Here is a 22,559-nt window from a genome sequence, read left to right as displayed (position 1 = left end):
CAAATGGCATGAAGAATTCAATTCAATTGAATTTGTATCGTGTTTTTCACAGTACACTGTCACAAGCTGCTTTACATAGTAAACACAAGGGAATACATTTAAGAATTTAATTACGAAATCAAGTCCTAGGTTTATGTTAATTTTAGCGAGCCAACATTACAAGGACTGATCATACATTTTTTCTCATGGTGATAAGCATTAATAGCTAACGTTAATAGCAAAATGAAAAAACACATAACTGCTCATCCTAGCAGCAACTACAGCAATGTTGTCCTTCACAAAGGTTGGGACTATTCACAGTAAGAATAAATGTTTTGACAAAGTTAGTACCAGTTGATCGTGGCTAAAACTGGGTCAAAGGGGTCTGAGAATGTTCAACCTCCAAATTACAGATGCACAAAGACGTTGCGATGATACAGTAAGAGCAGGAATGATTTTCGGCTATCATTGTACCTGCGTACAAGTGATACCTTATTGTGCGTGTCTTTAAGCTTCATTTGAGAGCCATGGGGGAACATTCTTGCGTTTTAAAGTCTACTGTGAGTGAGCCTGAGCCGGTTCAGTGGTGCCACCCTCATACTCCAGGGGGAGGAAAACAAAGCAAAAGAGAAGGAAAAGGAGCAGATAATTGGTTGCACAACCTTTGTTATTATTTTATAAGCATCAGCACTATAACACTTGTAAAGGCCTTGCCTTCCCTCCCTCCCTCAGAGGCCCTCAGCTTTCTCTTCCGCTCATTACATTACATTAATTTAGCAGACATTCTTATTCAAAGTGACTTAAAATGTGGAACATAAGTGCTTTCATACATAAGTGTTTTTTCTGATTAATATGAGTAAGAATATCAGACCTGACTAGTGGAAACATTCCCAGACTGGCCTAGCTTTCTCTCCCCCTCAGATTTGGGATCCTGGGTAAACCCCTGAGCCTGTTCAGTGGTGCCACCCTCATACCCCAGGGGGAGGAGAACAAAGATAAAGACAAGGAGGAGGAGCAGAGGGAAAATGCACAGCGCTCCTCTGCATCTGCTGACAAGCACAGCAATCAGGGCCGGACCAACACCGCTATATCCAGAACAACCACCGAGGGGGGCTACTCGGACACAGACTGACCTTGTTCTTACCCCTAGCCACAATAAGGTCTACAAGACTACAAGAATCCATGAATTTGTTGAATTTCTATTATTTTAATTGTATTTATTATTCTAATGATGTCCTGTATACAAATGTACATTAAAAGTTCTTCACAGTTGTATTTTGCCACAAAACTGTCAACCAGTTTTGTTGTTGTTGTCACAGCTCTCACTGCATTGAAAACATAGTAATTACCATTCCTTTCTTGGTGAACTGTGTGGATTCAGAAAAAGCACAATGTCAGTGCATGCTGGTTATTAGAGACATTTTGCTGAATTTCAATACAAGGCCAGACTAGTTGGACTGTGATGGATATTTTAATGATTTTGTTTCTGTATATTTGTACTTTCAGAGAGGCTTTGAATTATATAATTACATAATATAATTAAACAGTAATATGCTTGAACTCATTGTGGAAGAACAATGTACTGAAATTAATATCTGTATTATTTTGTCATGTAATACGTTGTGCCATCAGATGGATTTACATTTTTGTCAACATCAAATTCCCACAAATTACAATATTGTAAAGACTAGGGAGGAAAAAACATTTAGGTTATATGAAAGATATGTATGTGTGTACTATCCCAGTGACAAGGATTTATTCTTGCAGCCTGTTACAACCCAGTCTAGGGTCAGGTTGTGACAGGGTAAAGGATAGGGAGATGGAGAGTAGAATGGGGACGATCTGCTCCGGTCAGCTACTCTTTGAAAGCTTACCTGGCTCGAAGTGGTATGTAGCCAATACCTAATGGAGATCAGCTCTCCTCCTAGGATCGCCTTCAAAAATAATAAAGGAAAAATAATGCAGCAAAATAACAAATAGTGTCCTGTTGGAAGGATGCAATCAATCTGGAAACATTCTAAATTACCGGAGCCAGAGGGGCAAAGCGTAGTCAGGGTGGGTGAGGAAACCAAAAAGGGCTGGGCAGCAATCAACCTTGTAACGGATGAAGTAAGGCTCAAAATCCAAATCAAAACAAATCAAAAGGGCTAGATGAGGGACATAAGTCAAACACAAGTACGGTCATACTCAAGCCAACACTAATCCACCAGTCAGACACAAAGGTTTGCAGACCTAGTCTACCAAGAGCAGTACAAACAGTGGCCTCTTCAAACAAAAGCACCGAAAACGTATTACCTAATCACCGATCTATGGCAACCCGGAAGTGAAACAAATATAGTTGCGCATCCCGTAAAGATGCGTTATGGTGCCCCCCAGTAGACAAATGACTCACGTTTTTTCACATCCTCAGGAAGGGGTACTATGTACAAAGAGTCTGTACAAAGTTTGGTGTTCACACCAAAGCATTGCTGAAATATGAGCTAACTTCCTGTTGATAGTTCCTTTGATTCCTTTGATAGTGACAAACAAACACTTTCAAAAATCTAAAATCCATCTGATCACTTTTGTGAGGCTTGGTCTGACCATCATTTGTGCCAAATTTGGTGAAGATTGGACAAAATCTGTGGCCTGTGAATTTTTTTTACAACTTTTTCAGAAAATCCAATATGGCAGAAAAACTGTTTGACCCAAGCAATCCAACAGTATTTTTGAGAATTTGGCATACAGCTTTTATGCAACTAGGATACTCAATAGTAGGCATATGCATTGATTCGGACACAGCCATTGTTGAATGATGTTCTCACATCATGATAGTGTAAGTGATTTGATTTCTTGTTTGAGTTGTAAGAGTTAGTGATTATTCTGCAATCTTGCAAGTGAACACAGCAAAAGTACAAATTTGGTTATTAGAAGTGTATGTATTTAATTGTCACTGAATCAACCAACGATCATTACTTTAAAGTAAGCACAATTATGCAGTGAAAGGTTATTGCATATTCATTACTTTTGTTAATTTGGTATTCAGTTCCTGTGCTGGCTTCCTACTACTGAAGGTATGCATTAATTTTAAAATGATCAATAAAACAACCGCTTTATACTTTGTTGTGGGAGAAAATAATTGAATATTTAAAGAATGCAAAAGACCAGAAGCTACAAAAAGATAATATATTAAATCGTTTCTCAGTTTCTCTTGGCCGCCTCCTTGAGAGCTGCAGGGATGCGTGCATATTCTTTTATGCAGGACGTAGATCTTCTATCGCAGGTGTACCGATATGCACAGCAATGCATCTTATCCTGGCAACACTGACCCTAAAAAAGAGAGATACTTTAATACCATCAAAGGCCAAGAAATTGCACTGCCTGCAATACAGTTACACAATACCACTCCCATGGGCCTCTGGGACAATGCCTGCACTCTCAGAAATAAAGGTACGAAAAGTACCTAAAACAAAGTTACAAATGCTTGTCGCTGGGGCGATACGCTAAAGGTACATACAATTATTGTATCCCAAGCCAGCATTATATATGAAATATATATATAAGGACATACTTTTTCCTCTTCTCCCCGCTCTGGGCACCTGCCCGGAGCTCAAGCAGCTTTTCTCTGTAAAGCTGCTTTGTGACCAAGGCCCTTTGTTAAAAGCGCTATACAAATAAAAATTGATTGAATTGATTGATACTCATTTGTACACAAAGAGAACATTACTGTGCTTTCAGGGTACATTAGGGAAATTTGATCCTTGTACTTCCACTGCCACTTAATTTCTGAGAGTGTATAGTATTGCTCCCCATCTCACCTCCAGTTAAAACAGAGAACTTAAGTATGAGTGTACCAGACGATATGGACAGCAGGCCCACTGCTCATGAACATTCTTGCAGCAAGTGTTATTTGGGGGGCAGTAGAACCTTCTGTCACAATATATGACCACTCCCTGGGACCCAGTGCTCAGGGAATCCTGCAGCTCTGTCGATGGGTGCTGTGATTTGTCCCTCACACAAGCCTTGCGCTCGTCACAGTGGAATCCTACAGCACAACAGCGCCTGCTGCCCATGCAGCACTCGTTCTGCAAAAAAAAATAACACTGTGAAACCCTGAGCATCAACAGGCTTGTTCTGGACAAGCAGAAATACCGGTGCCTAATAACAAAGGCCTTTTGTGTCCAAATTTTATGAATGCAACTGGAAGTCCATCTTTGCTGGATGCGCAACTATCTTTTTTTCACTTCCGAGTTGCCCTAGATTGGCAATTTCCACTTCCGGAGCTTTTTTTAAAAAAAGACCACGGTTTGTACTGCTTGTACGAGCCCCTTTTGATTTGTCTACTGACTGGATTTTGACCCTTGCTTCAACCCTTACGACTTTGACTTTGACTGTTTGCCCACCCTAACTTTGATTTTGCTTTGCCCCTCTGCTTGCCGTATAGTGACTATTTACAGTGTTCCAGCTGGATTGCATCCTTCCATTGGGACACTATTTGTTATTTTGCTTTATTATTTTTCCTGTAATTTTTTTTTTTTAAGGTGATCCTGGGAGGAGATATAATCTCCATTGGGGGCTGGTTACCTGGCCACTTCGAGCCTGGTAAACCTTCAAAGACTAACAAGGTTTATTTAGATTTGGTGAGGCCCGGAGTTACTTGTTGGTCTGCTGTGTGGGTTCCCATTTCCCAATCCACACCCCACATCCCTATCCTTTTTGCTGTTATGGCCTGTTTCATCTATGAATCTGATAAATACATTAGACAGAATTATGTTGTGGTATAAATTAGGGTCACTGAAATATCTCATTTGTATTTAAATATTCTCATTGATTCATCGGAGATGAATAATATCAGTGATTGGAGTAGAATAAGATGTGCCCTAATTCTGGGAAAACGAAATGCTTTCACAACATCCCAGAAGCGGAACAGGCTACCTTAGACAGAGTTTGCTGTGTTTCTGGATGGTTCACTGTTGACTTTAAAAATTACTTGTTATTATACAGAATGATTTGTCGTGATCTAAACATGTCGATTGGATCTGAGGCAAGATTGACAAAATAGTATATTCATTCATGCATCCAAAGTTTTGTTCTTCGATATGGCAGAAAACAGTTTTTTAATAGTTAATAAACATTTTACCTCACTACTGCTTGTCCATTTGGGGCAAATGTGGTAGTAACAATATGAAACGCTGAGACAGACTAATGAAAAAGTCCATTAGAATCATTTTAAATCGTTCTACTGATGCAGTATCTGAATCCTTGTATTGAATTAAATGGTTTCTGCTTGCTTATCAATCTAAGTTGAAAGTGTGCATTTTCATGTATTAAGCTCATCAGATGACTCCATGTTATATTAGTGATCTCGTGAAGTACTATAATCTGGTTAGACAAATGTCTTTAAGATCTGTGTCAATGACAGTTTTAAATGTTCCCTTTACTCGTTCCAAAATTTATAAACATGCTTTCAGTATTAATGGTCCTACACTTTATCCTATCCATGTTAGAGATTGTAAATCTCTAGCAGGTTTTATGTCTGCATCATACAGTTTTATCAAACGTATCTCTCGACTATGTAGTCACTGTGTCAATGTTTTTTTAATTTATTTTGTCTTCATTTCTTTATGTTGTGTATTTTTGTTCACCACTCAACCATCCATAAAGAGGTCTGTGATTATAATGTCTTGACCTATAATGCTATCGAGTTTAAGTATATTATTATTATCATTATTATTATTATTATTATTATTATTATTATTATTATTATTATTATTATGTATTAATAACTCTAAAAAGTACAAACAAAGTTACATTGTTTCAATACATCTTTTCCATCGTGTCAAACTTACTTGCTCACATGGGCCATTCTAGTGTCTGCATTCTATAAAAACAGTGTGCACCTCTACACTGTTCCTAGAGAACCTGTTGTTGAACCAACCAATTCTATTGGCTCTAATCCTTAAATGTTTGCAAGCTTTAAAGGACTGGATGGGAAGGACTGGGTGGAAGAAATATGGTGAAAGCTCCAGACATACACCACATATGCAGTATTACATAACATTAGGTAATGGCAAAAACAGGCCATTCAGCCCAGCAATGCTCAGCTTTTCCTACCCCTAAGTGTACCTACTGTCTAGTTCACTACATGTACTGGGAAGCTATTCCACACATTGACCACTCGCTGTGTGAAAAATTACTTCCTAATATCTGTACGGAATTTCTCCTTTGCCAATTTCCATTTGTGACCTCTTGTTCTGCTAACTGAACTCACACTGAAGAATCCCCTATAATTCACTTTGTTAATCCCTTTAATGAATTTAAAAGCCTCAATCAAATCCTCCTTTTACTAAACTTAAAGAGATTAAGCATCCTAAATCTATCCTCGTAACTCTTATCTTTTATACAAGGAATTAATTTGGTTGCCTTTCTCTGAACCTTTTCCAGTGCTTCTATATCTTTCTTATAGTGCGGTCACCAGAACTGCACGCAGTGTGATCTAACAAGAATATTGTATAAGGTGAGTACAACTTCTTAGCCAGGAGTATTAAGTATAAGTATCCTAGCATCCAATTGGCCATTTTTTACTGCTACTGCACATTGACTAGAACCCGAGAGGCTTTGGTCAGCTATGACACACAAGTCTTTTTCAACTTGAGCACTATCCAATTTTGTACCCTCCATCAAGTAATCCTGCCTTATATTGCTATTTCCCACATGTAGAACTTTACATTTAGTTTACATTTACATATATCATAAGCCATGCTATCATCAAAACACTTGGTAGCTTCCTCAAAGAATGACTCAGTATTACAGTGACTAGTAAACACTGCAAAGGAGGGATAATAATTGCTATGATTAATTGGTTTTTATAGGGCTGATGTACTTTTGTCGACAATGTTGTTCAAAAAATGTTAGTATTTGTACCATAATGATTAAGGTTAATAACTCCCACTGTGTATGAAAGAGCTTAGACGTGTACACATTAGAAAGGACAAAACAGTTGACTTCACTGAACATCAATGAAAGACTAATTTGATTTGTCCAGGGAAATATCCTTTTGAAGTATCGTACTATTATGTTGAGGCAATATAAATAATGTTTCCCTTCAAATAACTGTTATGAATAATCTTTAAAACTTCTAACTTGTAGGTACTAAGTATGTGTTGGGGGTGTGTTGCATACCATACAAGTGTAATTTTGGCAAACAAATAATTAAATCTTAAGTGTGAGTATACAGTCACATTGATAGTACATTCTACCACACTTAAATTATAACACTTGAACTGTAGTCTTCACTTGGATAATAAGCTGAGTTTTACAGAGTTTCAGTGATCGCTCATCTGGAGTGCAATTAGAACCAATTTTCAAGCAATGAGCTTGAATCATTGTACAGCTGTACAATGTTTTGATACAGAGTGACGGCCCGTCAACTGTATATTTTCAAACCAGAACTTAAAGACTATAAACACAGGCAGAAGGTGAGTGAACATGTCAGTGAGCCTTTTTCAACTATAGGAAGGGATTATAGGAATGGTCTTGTTGATGTTCATGTTTTAACAAAAAAATCTTACCTATTGTACCTTTAAGTAATCGGTTAAAATGTAACAGCCATCATGGCAGCTTTGTAAAATAGTGAATTCCTTTGGTTTCAGAGTGGATCTTGTGATTGGACAGTTATGAAGGCATTGTGTACATATTGTAAATAAGTATGTTGGTCGATATCATTAGCAACAAAATTACAATCCGGAATCCTTTAAGATTTGTCTTATTTTTTTGTTGTTTTGGCGCTTGCTGCGGTGACATAAGGCAGCTGATTTAGGTTGCCCTCTTAATTGATGCGAAATGAACGTAAACACAAACTGAGATTGGTTTGTTGAGGACAGTCCATGAAGATACATATTTATAACTGGAGTCAGCCTCCCCTTTCCGGTCCCATGGATTCCTATGGGAGCTGCTCAATGGCGCGAGAAACCAATTCACAGAGGCGGCCATATTAGACTATGGGGCTTTTGGTACCAGAGTAGTATGCGCACTGGCTACCTAAATGTGAAGGATCATGGTATATACCAGTAAATGCAGAGCAATGACGTGTCGTGAGCTACGGGAATGCGTAGTGAGAATTAAGAAAGTGGAAGCTGTCTGACAAACTGCTGCATGTGGAGGCTAGCTACTATGGAACGTGTCTTCATACATAACGCCATAAAATACACCTTCCAAAAAACTGCATATTTTATGGTGTTATTTGAAGTTCATACAAAACGGCGTATTTTACAGCATTATCATGCCAACAAAACGCTGCATTTTCTGCCGCTTTACTGACACCAAAACTATTTTGAAGAGAAATTAGCCAACCTATATTTGTACTAAGGCACATAGGAAGGTGTAAATGGCTCGTATGTCTGGTTGAATACTTATGAAACAGGATTTGTACTAAGCCAAACAATCTGGCAGGCCTGCATCCTGATATTTAAGGTTGCCTTTTGGGAACAATGGAGCGGTTGGTTGAGTCCAGAGAATAGCCATTCAAACAAAACTTAACAAAGTAGGCTTAAGTCAGAAGTAGGCATAACTTTTCAAGATATGGTGGACACACGCAATATTACAATATGTGAAATATCCACCTGGCTATTTCTCTATAGGCTACATTTAATACATAATGGTAGGCTATTTTTATTTTTTTATTTTTTTGCACATATGTACAGCTTACAACAGTTTCAGAGTGTACCCAGTACATGTTCAACAGTGAATAACCAGGTGTTACATTTTATCAAAATATGAATCTACTTAAAGCCATATTTCTTTCAAGGCTAGTAAATGAAAAGCTGAGATCATATATATCAAGTGTTTGTTTAACAAACAGAAAACCATTTAACGGTAATCATAACAAAAATTCAACAAAGCTATAGATTAAATCAGCATGACATCACAACAGCAAAGAACTTACTTCCGGGTGGATATATTTGAGGAATGTCAATAGCAGGCAATGTTATGCGTGTCATTTAATCAAAGTATGAACACGTAAAGTCAATGTTGGAATATAAAAATTATTTATGAAAACTGAACGAAAATGTTTTATTTATATGATTTATACTGTATATAGCCTACTATTTATATTTATACATTATAATGTAATGTTAATGTTAGCTGTCAGCACCCCCCTAACCATGGTAACCCCCTAAAATGAGCTTACCAACACCATTAACAGGACTAACCAGTGCAAACTAGCTAGCTAGAATTATTGGAAACCCTGTTACTGTAATGTTACCTGCAAAACGAGTTAGTTAGCAACAGGCAAGGTCGGATATAACGTTTCATAATTTCAAGTTCTTTCCAACGTTTCTCTGTAACGTTAGCGTCTGGTGTTTATTAGCTAACGGTAGCTGCCAACAACGTGGACGAGCAATACAATCAAAAGTTCTGGTTTATTTTTTGTTTTTGACACTTTGAAACTTATTTCGGGCACCTCCGTGTCAACGGTCATTAACCGTACTGTCCAATCTACTGTCCAATTGCCCATACTGTCCAATCTAAAGCAACTGTAAAGCAACTGCTCAGTCCCAATCACACCTTTGGAGTGCCCAGAGGAGAGGAAGAGTGACTGCCAGCAACATCCACCAAGTAGTCAACTGTAAGACAGATGGTGCTTCAGCTGTAAGGACCATCATGCCACTTTAAAGGCACATGATAACATTGCACACCAATTTTGTTATGAAATGCACAGGCCTTGTCATCTACCAGCCTTACCCATTTCTTCAGCATCATCTGATGGGATGTCAACATGTGATTGTCAAATACAAGGACTTCACTCCTGCTGAAATCCTAGACATCCAAGAACCAACCTTTTGCTTGGATGCCGATGGTAGTCTGAAGAAGTCACACTAGTACTACAATCAGGTGCAAACACAAATGCATTTCACCAACTGTACACAGTGCAACTTTACTATTTGGACAAAGCCTGGCCTTGTCATAATGGATATGTCACAAGATGAAGATTGCATCGCCCATTTGTTGCACTAAAATTTGTTGAAACACATCTCATCCCAGAACTGCTGAAGAAGAAAATGGAAAACTTTGAATGACCAAGATGATGCAATGGTCATTCGCACTTGCAGCAGACCTTTTTGGAACGACCATACACTGTTCCAATAAGAACTGCAGTGTTAAACTGTACCACTACAGCTGTGTGGGTATCAAGAGAAAGAAACAGCAGTGGCTATGTGACAGATAATGCAAGGTTTGACATACAGGTGAATTAGGTACCGGCCCTCTAGCATCTTTTGTACAAAATACTGTAATACTGGAAATAAAGAGAGACAACACTTCATGGTGCACAAATCGGTACCAAAATACCCAATACATTTTTATTGGATGTTCTAAATAAAGGTATTCTTTGTCACTGAACTTTGTGTCATTGTTAACGATGCGTTGTTACAAGACCATTGTAAATCCCTGCCTATCATTGAAAAAGGCTCACTGATATGTTGACTCACCTTCTGCCGAATTTATAGTCCTTAAATTCAGGTTTCAAAATATACAGTTGACGACCCGACACTGTACCAAAACAACTGTACAATAATTCAAGCTCATTGGTTGAATTCTAATTGCCACAGCCAATGGTGTTTCAACATCAGCACGTTTACAGAGATGGGGGAGGGATAAACAGTGTTGTGGTTTGAAGGTGTTTGTTGCTGCTATTCCTTTCTTGACTGTTAGAAGTCTGAAATTACCTATTCTACCTTTAAGGCACAGCACACAGTCAAAATGTCACTAGAGAGAGGAATAAGGGTGAGAGGCAGTCTGTTTTTGAGGATTCTAAAGCTTTTCATGCGTCCAATGGAGCACTCCACATGAATATGTGACGCTGAGAGCTGGTGGGCCCTCTCAATGTCATGCCCAGGTAGCTGCTTTCTCGCCTTGAGAAATGGAGCCATGACAAGCATGGCACCACATCTAGCCAGTTCTTCGGCAATCAAAAAACCCGTCTGCCATAACCTGATCACCAGGATTGATGTTAGTGTTAGTGAAGTCAGACTGTGCAGTCATCTCTTAGTCCGATATCCTTCCTCCCCACATTTTGGAAACTAATGATACAGAGCCATGGGGTGTGATACCTCTTAGAACCTTGAGTGTGTTGTGTTTATAATTTGACCTGGGGCCTCATTTATAAACATTGCGTATGCACAAAAGAATGCGTACGCCACTTTCTAAGCAAACTTTGGCATTTATAAAAAACGAACTTGACGGGAAAATGTGCGGTCCTCCACGGAAACTCTGACCCATGCGTACGCACATTAACTAGAGAAATGAGAAACTGCGACTCCAATGGCAATGGGATGAAACGTGAGAAATGGTGTGAAATTGATACCACTGTGTAAAATAAATCGAAATATTACCTCTCACGTATCATATATGAAGAGTTCATTTGCAAAAACGGATAAAAGCCTCTCTTACAACGAATAAACAAACAGCTGTTTGATTGATGCTCCCTGGAGTGTCCAAAAAATATGATTTAGGATGATAAATATAAACGGAGATGTTGTTGTAAAATAATCCCTCAAATATGTAGACGAATTGTTAAACAATACTTCATGTTATTAAATGTATTCTCATAAATAATATGGTGAACAGTCGGACAAATTACGCTGCACTGATGCCATTTACAATGCGTCAGTCGGGCAGATACGAGTGCATAGTTTCATATATTATGTTTTATGTTTATTGTTATGGATTTTTGTTCGTTTTATCTCTTAATTTTGTAACTGTGTTTTCAATGGTGCTAGACAAATAACGTGTATTATTATCATTATTATTATTATTATTATCATCGTCATCATCACATTCGTTGTGCAGAACTGTTCGTCATTTACAATCAATCAGGATAATTCCCACACCTGTAGCTTTTCAGAGGCAATCAAATGGCTGAAATCACTTTTCTTGGCCTTCTTTTCAGCGTCGTCTTCGTGAAATGCATATTCATTAGGTGGTGTTTCACTGCCTTTATAGGCAACTGTGGGCGGGACATGAAGCTGGCAAAGGTGGGCCACATTTAAGTTGATTGTGATTCATAAGGAAAACTGGCGTGGGACGTGCGTATGTACTGTTTTATAAATCAGAATATTTTTGTGCATATGCACGTCCTGGGTTTCATGCGTACGCAACCTGAATCCTACGCACAGTTTTATAAATGAGACCCCAGGTCTGGGCCCTGGTCAATTAAAAATATGGTACAATCAATGATGACCACACATCTTTTAAACCCCTTCTTGAACTTCTGTGGCATGTTTGCAGATGGCCAGGAGATCAAAAAACTGAAACGCTTGGCAAGGACAGGTATAATTTCATTAATGACATTTGAGACGCAAGCAGAGGACACTCCAAACCAGAAACCGAGATCTAAATTCTTAAGTCCAGCTTAATCAAAGTTAAAAAAAAGTTGATTTTACTAGGAGATTACCCTTCGTTCTGAGATGATCGGTGAAATTAAGTCCAAAATGTGCTCATTTTGGCAGTCCAGAATAATATGAAAATAGTTTGTTCTTATTTTTGCTGTCTGCATCAATGTCTCTGACAATGAAGTGCTCAGAAGAGATGGACAAATTTGATTTGATCTTTTTATAAAAGTCTCTCTCTGCATGCAGAGTGTTAGCCTCTTGCTGTAGAATTTCACATTGCTCTCTCCACTGCCCATTCTCAAATCTTAGAGAAAAATCCTAATCCAGTGTGTCTGATTAGATTTGATCTAATAGAATGTAATCCATAGAATGTAAATATATATATATATATATATATATATATATATATATATATATATATATATATATATATATCAGTTATGAAACCACACTTGATAAGAACCTTACATAGCCTAGTTAAATGTTTGCTACGAATAGACTATTGAAAGATGCTTCATACGAGACCGTTAAATGGTTTACTTTTTGTTAAACAAACTCTTCATATTAATCTCATATTTTAATTTACTAGCCTTGAGATATGGCAGTAAGTAGATTCATTTTTTATAATTAGATGTAACAAATTATAAAAAATAATCCATTGTTGAACGTGTACTAGGCTACTATACATTCAATATTGTTGTATATGCGCAAAAAAGAAACAAATACCTGTCAGGTTCTGTGTTTCTGTAACTTTATTTGTCGTTGAAATCTATTTTCTGTTTTCATTAAACAAAGTCACATCAACTAGCTGCCACCATCAACGCACACTGGGTCTCATTCATGAAACGTTAGTAAAACTATGCGCAGATTTGCACATGAATGTCCACGCTACTAAAAACCTACTCCGGATCGCCGCGGGAAACTCAGATCTGATCGTTTCATGAATGAGACCCATTGTGTTTAAAGTGTCATGTTCTATGACGATGTAGTGTGTACGAAAATCTATCTTTTTACTTTTTTTTTTACGACTTTTTACTGGTATACTAAAGCAGCCTTATGTACACCAAATTATAGTATACATGTGCAGTGTGTGGTATCTGATTTTGGACACAGCCACCATCTTAATCACCCACTGGATACAGAGTTATGGCTTTGAGGAAAAGTTGACGCATGTCGTAGCTATTTAAGGCTTTCCGGTTACCACATTTATCTTTCACAATTTCACTAAAGAAAGACAAGACAAACTTAAAATTAATGTATTTTTAATGGAACTATGTTTGATGGTAAATGTATTCTTCCGCTTAACAGTAGTTTATTGGTTGCTAAGCAATGGTATTGTGAACGTCAGCTAGCAAAGATTAAAGGTACAATAGGTAATTACAGACTTCTAACGGTCAAGAGAGGAATAGCAGCTACAAACACCTTCAAGCCACAACACTGTTTATCCCTCCCCCTTAGAACCAATTTTCAACCAATGAGCTTTAATTACTGTACACAATGTTTTGGTGAGTGTCGGCCGTCAACTGTATATTTTGACACCCTAATTTAAGGACAATAAACACAGGCAGAGGGTGAATCAACATGTCAGTGAGGCTTTTTCAATCATAGGAAGGGCTTTATAATGGTCTTGAAACAATTTTTTTACACAAAAACCTTACCTATTGTACCTTTAAGTTACGTTCATTTCAATTGCAATGTAGATAACGGTGATCTACAAACACGGAGTAATTCTAAAAGATGAGTGAACATTCCATTTAGCCGTGCTTATATCTTGGATATTGGCACGGCTAGAATGCAAACTGACCAATAGAGACAATGGACTGGACCTATCCATTGTATAATTACCGGCAAGCACGACTATGAGCTGCTACTAAACTCGTCCTGCGGGCCGCAGTGTCTGCAGGTATTCGCACTGACGGTACGCTACACCACCTGATTTAACTTTTTCCTGTTGTCCTGTGACCAAATCACGCACCTTAGGTTAGGAAACTTCTCTCTCATTGAATCTAGTCAGATGCATCACTGTTAGGCCAGCATACTATAGGCTGAATTTGGTAGATATATTTCCCAGCACAGAGGGAATTCCTAACACTATCTCAGGTGCCAGACTTAAATTCAATCAAAAACCTGTGGGCTGAACTGAAGAGGACAGTTGATAAGAATAAACCCAAGAGTGTGAAGGATCTTGCAAGGATCTGCATTGAGGAATGGTAACATACCTCCAAATGTGTTCCTTAACCTTGTCAATCCTTGTTAATCCTTATTACTATTAGACCACTTTCTGAATTAAGTGCTTACTATGAGTCTTTCTCTGTCTCTCTCCAGCAGACAGACAGCCTTTGACCTTAATGTCTCTGCTTCTCAGCTAGCACATTCTGGTCTTACAGCAAGGTCAACAAGGGGTATTCAGAAGGCAAAATACTGATAAATGTTCGTGGCCAGCTTCATGTCTTTTTGTTTTGGTAAAGCCCCTCCTTCAGGAAAAGTATGTATGAGAGTCTTACTGTGTCTGATTCAAATCAGAAAGCTGGTAAGCTTTTTCACTTTCTGTCATTTCTTTGCAAATAAATACAAAAGTTAAAGAGAAGAATAGCTATTGTTGTGTTTTTACTGGATCTGTTTCATCAGACGATGCTCACCTGTGAAATGTTAAAAAGGGCATTTTTCCCTAACATGTGCATTGCCAGTCGGGGGTGCCAATAATTCTGGAGCCCACTGTAGGGTAGAGGGGGTAGAGACATGTCCCCTACAATCTTTAGGACACATTTGCAGTCTGCGGTTGTAGCTGTTGCTTATACAACTGTCAAATCGAGAAATTATTTTATTGATTAAATAATTAAGAGTATTACAAATCATCAAATGGATCAGCCCTTGTTGTGTACCCCCGGTGTAAAACCATTCATGGTGCAGGAGTGCTGCTCAGTGGAAGACGGGAGTAACACCATACAGTTCTTGGGATGTGGGGACATGTATCAGTTCATTGTACATCGCTCTGGATAAGAGCATCTGCTAAATGCCTTGTAATGTAATGCGATGTATCTTATGATTGCCTGAAGTCACCTGTTTCTCCATCTTAGGGTCAGACACTGCCCTGTTGGGGAGAGCGAGACTGCTGGGCTTTGCCGCCATCTTCCTCTGTATTGGCATGCTTCCAACTGGTCTCTCGCACATCTGGGTCTGTGTATTGCACTGGAAGCCTTGTGGGCAGCAACGGTCAGGGCAGAGGATAGCCTTTAAATACACAGGAACACAAGAGGGTTACTTATCAGGATTTTTGACAGCTTGTCACCAAATTATGGTTCAAGTATAACCTAACATTTTGATGACTTTCCAATTTCAAACAACTTCCAAGTTCCAACTTTACAAGGAGGAACCTTCAACTTTGTTTTTTGGAAACCATTATTGACATTTTTGTCTTGAGCATTACATAATGTGATGCATGTTCCAGGTGTAGCATGAGTGCTCAAACTGAAATCAATGATTCAGGGTAATGACATCATTAGGACATGTTTCTTGGCTGGGAGATGTTTCTACTTGTAGCTGAATGACCATAATTCCTGTAATGGACTCACATTTGGAACTGGGCAGCACTTGTATCCAGTATCTGTATTGCAGTAGGTGACATGACTGGAGGCAAGTCCTAATGGCAGGAGCACTAATACAACAACTCTCAGCATCTGGGAAGAAAAACAATAGTATGATTTCTTGGGGTGGGGGGGTACTTCTTAAAGGGACAATAGGTAAGATTTTTGTGTTAAAAGATTGTTACAAGACCATTGTAAATCCCTTCCTATTGTTGAAAAAGGCTCACTGACATGTTGACTCACCCTCTGCCTGTTTATAGTCCTTAAATTCTAGTTTTAAAATATACAGTTGACAGGCCGTCACTCTGTACCAAAACATTGAACAGCTGTATAAAAATTCAAGCTCATTGGTTGAAAAATGGTTCTAATTGCCACAGCCAATGGTGTGGGGGCTTATTCAGATTGTTTGCGTGTAGCTGCCGAAATTGCCCTCCAGAAAAGCTATCACTGAAACTGTACACTATTGCTTATTATCCAAGCGAAGACTACATATGTAGTAATAAAACAATACCAGTTCGCTATTAGTAGCAACAAGCAAATTAGTCATAGTTAGCTTGACGAATTTACAAATATCAACCAGTGGAAATACGAACATAGTAGCGAGTATTGCGAGCATTGTTGCACATGCGTTGTGTCTCAGGTGGATATTTGTAAATTCGGCAAGCTTACTTAATAGCTAATTTGCTTGTTGCTACCGATTACAAACTAGCACCGTTTTATAACTAGATATATATTCTTTGCTTGGATAATAAGCAATAGTATACAGAGTTTCAGTGATAGCTTGTCTGGAGTGCAATTTTGGCCGCTACATGTTCCTTTTATCTCTTTACCTTTATTTGTCTCAAACTGTAAGTTGCAGTTGAATCGTTTGTGGTACACTATCATATCTTAGGTTTATAGGCAGCTAGTTCCATGGCCAAATAATTTGCTTGTTCATAATATAGTTGGTTAGCTAAAGTGAAAACTTCAAAAAGACATGTAAATAGTGTTGTGCAGCACATTAATGTCAACATTTCATCAAGTCACCTGTTCAGAGAACATTTTCTTACTAGAGCACTATGAAAAGATGGCAGGCTCTGTCGCGTTTGTCACTCTCAACTTTCCAAAACAGTGCATGTTATGGTTTGAGGGTGTTTGTTGATGCAATTCCTTAGTACTTAGGAGTTTGAAATTACCTATTGAACCTTTAAAGGAGCATTGTCACACTTTTTTCAGTTGAGCTAATTTGGATTAAATGCTTAAATTATGTGTAAGCATTTTTAAAATCACTGTCAGTGTAACCATTTCCTAAATATGGTGCAAAACTTTTCAAAACAATCACGTCCAATTTGGTTTGAATCTCCAGCTTCTGTTTCCCAGAAGTTAACAGGCACTCAAACTCCACCCTTGAATGCAGAGACTGGTTTATGTATGGCCACCCATCCGCTAACGTTAATTGACAAAGCAAAATGCAGCAATCAACTTCATGATATGACCGTTTCAGTGTTTAAGCTGCTTTTCGTTGCCTAAGTTACATTCATTGTCATTGGAAGGACACCAAAGTTTATTAATGCTAGTACATACAGCACAATGCATATTGGGAATTTCATTTGCAAAATTAGTTCTGACCTGTCACCTGATAAGTAACGTTATATTCACTGCCTTCATACCCTTGTCTGCTGAATAGGAATTAACAGCAAACTGTGATTCCAAGTTTATATTTTATCGGCGGTAGCCAGCATATGAATTTAGACCGTTTATCACACTGACAGCCTAGCAACATTTGCTAATGTGACAGCCTACTGCCTTGATTCAAAGATGAGTCTTCTTCCATCTTCTGTAACATACAATTATCACGGAACCTAACTTGGCTAGCCTGAGCGACATAAAAGACAGAGTTAGAGGACAAGCTTTTTGATTTTGAACAGTTTTGAACTGGAATTTACAGAGGGAGAATTGGGTGAGAGAGACAAGACAACTGCAGCAGCCAGACAGAGATAAAAGCACATCCTCTAATGGCACGGCTTCACTGCAGCCATCAACCTCAGCATCATTGTCAGCCATCGGATGCTGAGGGAACGAATCCATTGTAATTAAAGACAGCGGCTCCACTGTAGCCATTGCGTCACGTTCGCTGGCAGCGTCAAAGTTGGAGAATCGCTGAATTGAATTGAATTTAATGAAAAATGCAGTTGTTCTGCTTGTTTCTCATTTAACTCCATATGGGCGGCTATTCAAATTGGCTATGTCACCACGGTCTGTAATTTAGCTAGCAAGCTAGCCCCAATCTCTCAATTATTTTGCTTGCTAGCTAGCTAAATTAGCTGGTTACAACTAATTAAGCGTTGTTGCTTAATCTAATGAGTGAAAACATCATAGCCGTCGACATCCAATGTTAAAGGTACAATAGGTAATTTTGGATTCCTAGTGGTCAAGAGAGGAATTGCAACAACTGACAACCTCAAACCACAACACTGTTTATGCTTCCCACAGTCTATGAATATAACGTGAAATATAAATTGTTATTATACAGTTCAGTGTTCTCGTACACTGTTTTGGAAAGCTCACAACATTCGCAACAAACGCAACAGAGCCTGCCGTCTTTTTGTAGTGTTCTAGTAAGAAAATGTTCGCCGAACAGGTCACTTTATGAGAGCCTGACTTTGGTGTGCAATACAACACTATTTATAGTTTTCACTTTAGCTAACCAACTATATTGTCAGTGTAGGGGAAAATTCACAGAACGAAAGATCTCCCTCCTAAAAGCATGATAACCAATCACAAGTCAAAATCAGACTCCGCCTTAGTGAGCAGGCTGGTTCCTCCAAAACTCTCGACGATGTGTGCTAAAAGTTGATCAATATATCTGTATTAAAGTATGAAACTGTCAAGGACACGGGCAGAGCAAGATATGACTGTACAGCTGATTTCTCCGGGACTCTCAATGTTTTATGCCAGAAGTGTATCTATTTGACCTAGAACATTAATTATAGCTGAGCTTATGAAAACGCAAGAAACCACAGTGAAAACTGTTGAAATGAGAGCAAAGAATGCTACGTACATTTACTCCCTTAGAAGAGAATAATTAATCAAATGTTTAGTATTTCTGTATATTAGAAAAGTATATTAGAAGTGAATATTAATGAAATGTTTAGTTTGTCTGTATATTTTCAATGATTACTGCTGCTTAGTTTGTCTTATAAAAGCGAAAGAAACAGAGTGACGTGTATGGATGACGTGTTAGAGGGAGGGCATCCAGAACTTTATGAGGTCTGGTAGTTTGCCAAGAGCAGGTGCGGGGTGAAGTGAGGACACGTAGTTGGCAGAATGCCCTGAACTTTGTACAGAGTTGGCAGTAGGTGGAGTAACTGTGTATAAAATGGGTGTACAAATGCCAGTCGGGGTTCAGTTCTGGAGAGCTGATCCGGCTTTATGCACGTGTGCTAATAAAGTCTGATTTTCCTGAAGATCTTGCTGCCTGGTGTCGTCTTTTCCCTCACGAAGATGTTTTTCGACAAATTGAAGATTTGGACTCTGTCGTTTCCTAGACACGACATCAGCAAGCAAGTTATTTGGCTGTGTAACTAGCTGGCTATATAACTAAGATATGATAGTCTACCACAAACTATGCAACTACAACTTACAGTTTGAGAGAAATAAAGGTTTATGGATGATTGAACATGTAAAGAGACAAAAGGAATGTGTAGCTGCCCAAATTGCACACCAGACAAGCAGTCCCTGAAACTCTGTATACTATTGCTTATCTAGTTAGAAAACAATACCAGTCCGCTATAACAAGAAAATTAGCGATTACTAGTTAGCTTCCCAAATGTACAAATATCCACCTGAAACACAACGCTTGTGCAATCGCTACAATGTTCATATTGCCTATATTTTATCGTAAGTGGATATTTGTAAATTCTTCAAGCTAACTATAGCTAATTTGCTTGTTGCTCCCGATAACAAACTCTCGTTTTATAACAAGATATGAAGTCTTCGCTTGGATAATAAGCAATAGTACACAGAGTTTCAGCGATTGCTTGTCTGGAGTGCCATTTGGGCACGGACACAAACAATCCCCCAGAATCCCCAGAATGCCATTGGCTATGGCAGTTGGAACCATTTTCAACCAATGACCTTTAATTGTTTTGATACATTTGATGGCCCGACAAATGTACACTTTGAAACCCTATAAACACAGGCAGAGGGTGAGTCAGTGAGTATTTTACAATGATAGGAAGGGATTTACAATGGTCTTGTAACAATCTTTTAACACAAAAATCTTCACCTATTGTACCTTTAAGTGAGGTCGCAAAACACAACAGTAGGCTGTCAGATTTATTGATCATGGCGATGGCTGCAATGGAGCCGGTAGAATGTCAAAACGATGAATGATGCTGGCTATTGCTGACGTTGATTCATGCAGTGGAGCCGTGCCGTAACTCGGCGAAGTCAGAGCTGTCCAAGGTAGGTTCCTTGATATCTGCATGCTAACGTTACGGTATTTTCGTTGGGTTTTTGAGCGCCCGTTGCCTTCTGGGTTACACAGGCTGGAGATTCAAGGCAAACAAGTCCAGTGATGTCACTGGAGGTGTTTGTTTTGCCCCATATTTAGGAAACGACTACACTGAACGGCTACGGTGATTTTAAAAATGCCCACACACAAAATTTAAGCATTTAATCCCAATAAGCTCAACTGAAAAAAGTGTGACAGTGCTCCTTTAAGTATGCATGATTAAACTGTCAATATACAAAAATACTTCCAGATCAGCTTTGGTTTTTTTGTGTGTGTAAGCCACGCCATGGATATGAATGTTTCGCCTCCAAGGCAACTCAGCCGTAGCCTTTAGGTTAGGGTAGCCACAGTAACAAGCATTATCACGTTGCCGTTGCAAGCCATTGCATTCTATTCCTTGCTCAGCATTATGCATACGTGAGCTGTGGTGCATAACAGCTACGTTTGCAGAGATAAATATAACTGCTTGCCACTGTAACCAGTAGTGTTTTATTTTATTTTCTCCTGCGTGTTCTGATCAGCTATTCTCTGTATTAGTTCCACGCGCAATCGCCATCGCATTGTGGCCACTGGAGGGAGACATTTCCTGAGAAACGGTGTGGGTTTACACTACTTAAGTGTACGATCAGGTGCACACCAGTCTAAGCAGTCATCATTTTCGAGGGAATTTAAAAGATAAGTGTTGAGCCTTTAAGTTTCATTTCTGGGTGTTTATATATACATATATTTACTTACACTCCTCATCAATACAGCCATTCATGATAAACAAACCAATACGCCACAGCCCAATGAAATAAGCCTTTCAAGTGCTCATGACTGACAAGTCTCATTCCTATAGCCAGGACTATGAACCGGGCAAGCTTATATGGCTCAGCCTGCATAACAGAGTGAATGCAGAGTGAATAGGGGTTCGGACCATTGTGAGCTTACACGATCTTCCGACTATGGACGCCGTGCAGTTATTTGTAGTTTCCCTATTGGTCAAATTCACATCAAACTCTTTTAGTATCTGGGATAGTCAATAAGCAACCATAATCATAAACTACATTCCTTGGGGGAAAAACTACCATTGTATGGACGTTAACTTCTGGTGGAAGTGGCACCTTCCCTGTGTTATGTTCAGCCCAAGCTGAGTTTCTGTTAAGCAGCATTTCAGTTTCTGTGAGGAAATTATACTCACACTACAGTAAAAACAGTCAATATCAAATTATAAGCAGTTAGACATGGTTCTTACCTTGCTGTGCTGGTTGAACTGGGTCCTCTTTACAATGGCAGTGAGACACTTTCCTGAGCAGTGTTTAACATGTAGCCACTTCCTCTAAAAAACTGTGAAATGTGAAAACTGTGAAAGTGAAATGCAGTCAAATGAAAAGTGGAAGAGGAAGCAACTACGCACTTAGAATTTTGTGATGTTTTCAGGGCATATTGTTTTGTGAACATGATTCTTCTCTTCTTATATGCGCCACAACTTTTAAAATTCTGATGGTCCAAGAGTATGTTAATCACACACCCACATACACTCATATAAGAGAGTATTTCCTGTAGCATTGACAAGGCACGATCGCTTTCCATTCCTGTTAATCTGAAACAACCTCTACAAGCCACTGGCAGAAGACATAAAAATGAAAGGGTATATTCCATCATGACTGGAGAAATCAAGCTTCAAATCATTTCCAAGTCCCACATCTTAGCATTGATTTGTACTTCATGTATTGCATACATTTCAAATTGTTCAGGTGATTCAATCGATTGTTATACACATAAAGGAAATTATGAATACCATTCAAAAGTGTAATTCATTTTTCAAACAGAACCCCCAAAAAAGATCTCAACATCAATCCTGAGGTACTAGCCAGAAAAATAAAAATCACTGCAATTTATGTTACGGATAAAGCTTTAGCCCGTTTAAAAAAAAGAACATAAATGGTGTGTACCTTCATCCATTCATACCAGCAAGTGTTTTGTGGTACTAGTTTAGGGCCAGTTGTTGCTCAATTTTGGGTACTTCCACCACTTGACATGCAAAGCATGTGGCAGCAAAACCTGTGCCAATAGCTGAAATCTTGGTTCTTAGCTACAGGCAGTTTCCTCACCAAACAAGTTCCATTTCACAATTTCCCCAGCTCCACA

The 22,559-nt window shown here is 38.7% G+C and overlaps 2 protein-coding genes across 9 annotated transcripts in view; one reads left to right on the top strand and one right to left on the bottom strand.

Annotated features, from left to right (window-relative positions):
* Positions 1-3,076, top strand: part of LOC133136743 (protein phosphatase 1 regulatory subunit 36) — a 73,637-nt gene extending 70,561 nt beyond the window's left edge. For all 8 annotated transcript variants that reach the window (XM_061254439.1, XM_061254441.1, XM_061254435.1 and 5 more), the window contains one exon: positions 901-3,076. In XM_061254439.1, the coding sequence (XP_061110423.1) occupies positions 901-1,111 (211 nt within the window). In that variant the 3' untranslated portion in view covers positions 1,112-3,076. The remainder of the gene's footprint in view (positions 1-900) is intronic.
* LOC133136746 (progranulin-like) lies at positions 2,878-22,405 on the bottom strand. Its single transcript, XM_061254454.1, has 6 exons — positions 22,364-22,405; positions 21,664-21,771; positions 15,923-16,027; positions 15,411-15,581; positions 3,813-4,043; positions 2,878-3,288 (listed from the first exon to the last, which is right to left on the bottom strand). The coding sequence occupies exons 3-6, from the start codon at positions 16,025-16,027 to the stop codon at positions 3,160-3,162; spliced, it is 636 nt and encodes a 211-aa protein (XP_061110438.1). The 5' UTR covers positions 21,664-21,771; positions 22,364-22,405; the 3' UTR covers positions 2,878-3,159.
* Between the last annotated feature and the right edge of the window lie 154 nt (positions 22,406-22,559).

The sequence above is a fragment of the Conger conger genome, chromosome 9 (assembly GCF_963514075.1).
Source record: "Conger conger chromosome 9, fConCon1.1, whole genome shotgun sequence".
Classification (NCBI taxonomy): Eukaryota; Metazoa; Chordata; class Actinopteri; order Anguilliformes; family Congridae; genus Conger; species Conger conger.
This window is presented reverse-complemented; position numbering and strand designations above follow the sequence as displayed.

What these genes read in the sequence shown, in the direction of transcription:
- LOC133136746 (XM_061254454.1), bottom strand. Translation starts at nt 16,027, where the DNA reads ATGCTGAGAGTTGTTGTATTAGTGCTCCTGCCATTAGGACTTGCCTCC. An exon ending in ACCCTAAGATGGAGAAACAG is followed by an intron (nt 4,044 to 15,410) that starts GTGACTTCAGGC and finishes TTTTTTTTGCAG; the next exon opens with AACGAGTGCTGCATGGGCAG. An exon ending in CCTGCTGTCCATATCGTCTG is followed by an intron (nt 3,289 to 3,812) that starts GTACACTCATAC and finishes TCTCTTTTTTAG; the next exon opens with GGTCAGTGTTGCCAGGATAA.